This window comes from Onychomys torridus, unplaced genomic scaffold (genome assembly GCF_903995425.1).
Source record: "Onychomys torridus unplaced genomic scaffold, mOncTor1.1, whole genome shotgun sequence".
NCBI classification, from domain to species: domain Eukaryota; kingdom Metazoa; phylum Chordata; class Mammalia; order Rodentia; family Cricetidae; genus Onychomys; species Onychomys torridus.
Genome location: NW_023412126.1, coordinates 6423 through 10464, shown reverse-complemented (window position 1 = coordinate 10464; position 4042 = coordinate 6423). Strand labels below are relative to the sequence as shown.

The window sequence follows — 4042 nt, the reverse complement described above, 5'->3', positions numbered from 1 at the left end:
CATTTTCATAAGGGATTGGAACCCCAAGTGACATATGTTGTGAGATCAAGGTGTTATATGTTTACCTACTATGTAATTCCTCTTTGTACCATAGTACGCATGGTTAATACTATGAAATCTTACTTTTTATAAATCATTAAAATTGTCCTGATAAATTATCCTTTCAATGTAAAGAAATGATTATTACAAACTCACAAATATTTCACAAGAAAAACAGTATTTTTAACAGATCAGAATTATTTGAATGAGTTAAAGATCTAATAGTTCCCTCTTTGTTGCATAATCCCTTACAGCAGAATATTTGTCTGTATTACCCCCAAAATAACTTTGCATTTTATTTTTCAAAGTGAAGCTTATATATATTAGGAATGTCATGTAACTTGAAAAAGAAATGCAGTCTTTGGAGGCATGCATATGATTTGACCTTGGGTATCTGGGAACCATGGGCTTTTTCCAAGTTGTTGAGATGAGCAAGCCTTGCAGCTGTGCCCATCATAACTGGTTCCCAGTGATTTGCATGCACTCACTGCATAGCCTTGAGGACTTCTTCATATACCAGTCACACCCTGTACAGTTGTCACTACAGTCAGGACTCAGTATGGACATGAGGGCTCCTGCTCAGCTCCTCGGGCTCCTGCTGCTCTGGTTACCAGGTAAAAAAGGAATGTAATGGAAATTTCACTGTTACACTGTGATTAGTGTCGACTGGCATTTGGGGGAGGTCCTTTCTTACCATGCTTAACTATGTGATTATTTATTATATCCCCATTCCTAGGTGCCAGATGTGACATCCAGATGACCCAGTCTCCATCCTCCCTGTCTGCATCTCTGAGAGACAGAGTCACCATCACTTGCAGAGCCAGTCAGGGCATTAGCAATTATTTAATCTGGTTACAGCAGAAACCAGGGAAAGCTCCTAAGCGCATGATTTATGGTGCATCCAACTTGGCAGATGGAGTCCCATCGAGGTTCAATGGCAGTGGGTCTGGGACAGATTATTCTCTCACCATCAGCAGCCTGGAGTCTGAAGATATTGCAACTTATTACTGTCTACAGTATGATGAGTATCCTCCCACAGTGATTCACGTAATAACATAAACCTCCAAGGAAGCAGAAGTGAGAGGCTGGGCTGCCCCAGCTGCTCCTCCTCGTGAATCACCCACTGAAACTGTTTCTCACAGGTCACAGGACTTCTATCAGAGCTCATCGAGATACATTTGTTTTGATAAAAGAGGTTACACAGTCCTCTCAGGAAATTTTCAGATGTGATATTTTCTTTTATTCATGTATCCATTTCTTCTATTGTATCTCCATTTCTGAGCTTCTCTCCTCCACCTCTTATATTCTGTTGGTAAAAGTTGCCTCTATAGTTCTTGTTTTAGTTCCTAAATATTTCATTTCCAGGATTTAATCAGTTTGTTTATTGCTTCTATTTTTGTCTTGAACAGTTTTTACTTTTCCTTCTATTATTTATTTCTTCTTGGTTTTACTTAGGAGATTAATTCATTACCTTGAATTATTTGCTTATGTTTTCCTTGAGAAATGTATTGATTTCTTCATGTAGTTGGTTTTACGGTGTTTACCTTGTGTGTCAGCTATGTTGGAATATCCAGAGCCTGCTGTTGTAGGACAGCTGTTCTCTGGTGGTGACATAGTGCCCTGGATGTTATTGATTGTGTTCTATTGCTAGCATCTAGGCATCTGGGTTTGGGGTGATTATATGTCTAGGTGCTGGTTTTGGGATTTGTCATGGTTGAGTTGGAGTTTTCCTTGGTTTCTGTTTCCTCAATGGATTGTCAGAGAGTGTGTTTGCTGAGTGTTGCCTACTTTACTAGCCTGCTAGTCTTGTGTTTTCAAGGTGCAGAGGGGAGCAGGGGGGGTACTTGCTGGTTTTGGAGGCTGGAGGAAGAGGATTTCAGGGGAAGCTGGTGTAAGGGATTCAAAGGAGGCATGGAAGAGGGGAAGTTTCTGGTCGTGTTCTTTGATAGAGCTAGGTCGACCCTGAGAATTGGGTCTGAGGTAATAGAGTGTGGGGAAGGTCTGAAGGTAGCCTACTGTGTCTTCTGGATGGCTTGCCTGTGGTCAAGCATGGGACGTCTGTCCAATTTGGTGGCTGAGACACAGAGATGAGGCCAGAAGGGAAGGGCAATGGGGGATGATCTGTAGGATCCACAGGAGGTGTGCACATGAGGGGATGGAACGCTGCAGCTGGTGTTCTTTTCCAGAGCTAACGGTGACCCTGAGAAGTGGGCCTGAGGTAATAGAGAGAGTGGGGAATGTCTGAGGTTCCTTGATGACTTTCCAAACATAAGAATCCCAAATAAATTTTCCTTTCTAAACTGTTGCATCCACCATTATATTTGTATATTGTTCCACAATGAGGAACTTACCTTGCTGGCCAGAGATAAAAATTCATCAGTAATCTTGCCTTGGTTCTTCAGTTTCAAAAGTTCATCTTCTCCCAATGAAGTACCTTCTTCAGTTGCTAGGGCTGCTAATACTATGGATTCCTGGTAAGGAGAGAAAGGGGATTCAGTAGGAAAATGGAGCGAGGATGAGCTCTAGGGTACCTGCTGTTCAAGTCTTACTGTCCACATATGAAATGGAAGGTCTTGTCTTCTAGGATGCATATGTGTGAGGTTTAGATCTGTGAAAGTGAGATGTTAGATGAGACAGTATCTGTGATATTGGGAAGACTTTGGCATAGATGGAATTGAATGGCCTGGTCTACAGTACCTTGAGAATGTCTTCAGAATGATGTACTCACATGTTTTTTTAAAAAATGTATTGGTTATATAGACAAAATTTTTAGCCACAACATGTCAAGTTCTCATTTGAAATACAAAAGTTGAAGATAATCTTAAATATTGCTGATGAATTTCCCACATTATTTTATGCTTCTTTCTTATTATTTTAGCTTCCATTAGTGATGTTGTGAGGGTTAAGACTCCACTTCCCCTGCTGATCTTCCATGAATGGCCAGCCTCCATTTCCTGCAGGTCTACTCAAAGCCTTCTAGATAATGATGGCGACACTGATTTGAACTGACAGTAGAAGAAGATGGACCAGTCATTACAGTTCCTTATCTATGAGGATTCTAACCAGGAATATGTAGTTTCCTGACTGATTCATTGGCACTGCATCATTTTTCACACTGAAAATGAGCAGATCAGAGGCAGAGAATGTTTGAGTTTATTACTGCACGCATGCTATACATATTCTACCCACAGTGACAAAGACACTAACTAACTTTTTTCTTGCTTGGTGTGGCCCAACTTTCACTTGTGTTGCTTGTCCCAAGAGAAACATATCACTGTGTGTGTGTGTATAACATATTATTTTTTTATCTCAATTTGTTTTATTTTTAGTTTAGATTCACAGAGTTATTTAAAGGTTTCTTTTTAAGTTTAGGGATTATTGTGTTCATTCTGAAACATATATTCTACTTTCATTTTTTAATGGTTATTTTGTCTATAGTTTAAAATCTATTAATATGAAAGAACTGTCACTGATGTTTATTGTATTGGTTAGTTTTTATGATGAAAATCTTTCTTTTGGAAATGTTTTTGGAATGAAGCCCCGATACACTAGTTTTGATTCTGCTGAAGGTGCACACAATGTTGTAGTCTTTGTTACTCTTGTTTAATAAGAATAAATTTTAGCAACATCTATAACTTCAAATACACCATATATATAAATAAACTCAAAGAAAAAAAAACACAAGTTCATCTCACTAGATGAAGGAAAGGCATTTGACAAAATCCAACACCTCTTCATGATAAAGGTCTTGGAGTAATCAGGAATACAGGGAATATACCTAAACATAATAAAGGCAATCTATAGCAAGTCAACAGCCAACAACAAATTAAATGGAGAGAAACTCAAAGCAATACCACTAAAATCAGGAACAAGGCAAGGCTGCCTCCTCTCCCCATACTTATTCAATATAGTACTTGAAGTTCTAGCCAGAGCTATAAGACAACATAAAGAGATTAAGGAGATACAAACTGGAAAGGAAGAAGTCAAGCTTTCCCTATTTGCA

The 4042-nt window shown here is 39.1% G+C and overlaps 1 gene segment (V, D, J or C); it reads left to right on the top strand.

The window, feature by feature from the left end:
* Positions 1-598: 598 nt before the first annotated feature.
* LOC118575518 lies at positions 599-1098 on the top strand. The segment is given in 2 exon segments: positions 599-653; positions 776-1098. Coding segments are annotated over 2 exon segments (378 nt in total).
* Positions 1099-4042: the final 2944 nt, after the last annotated feature.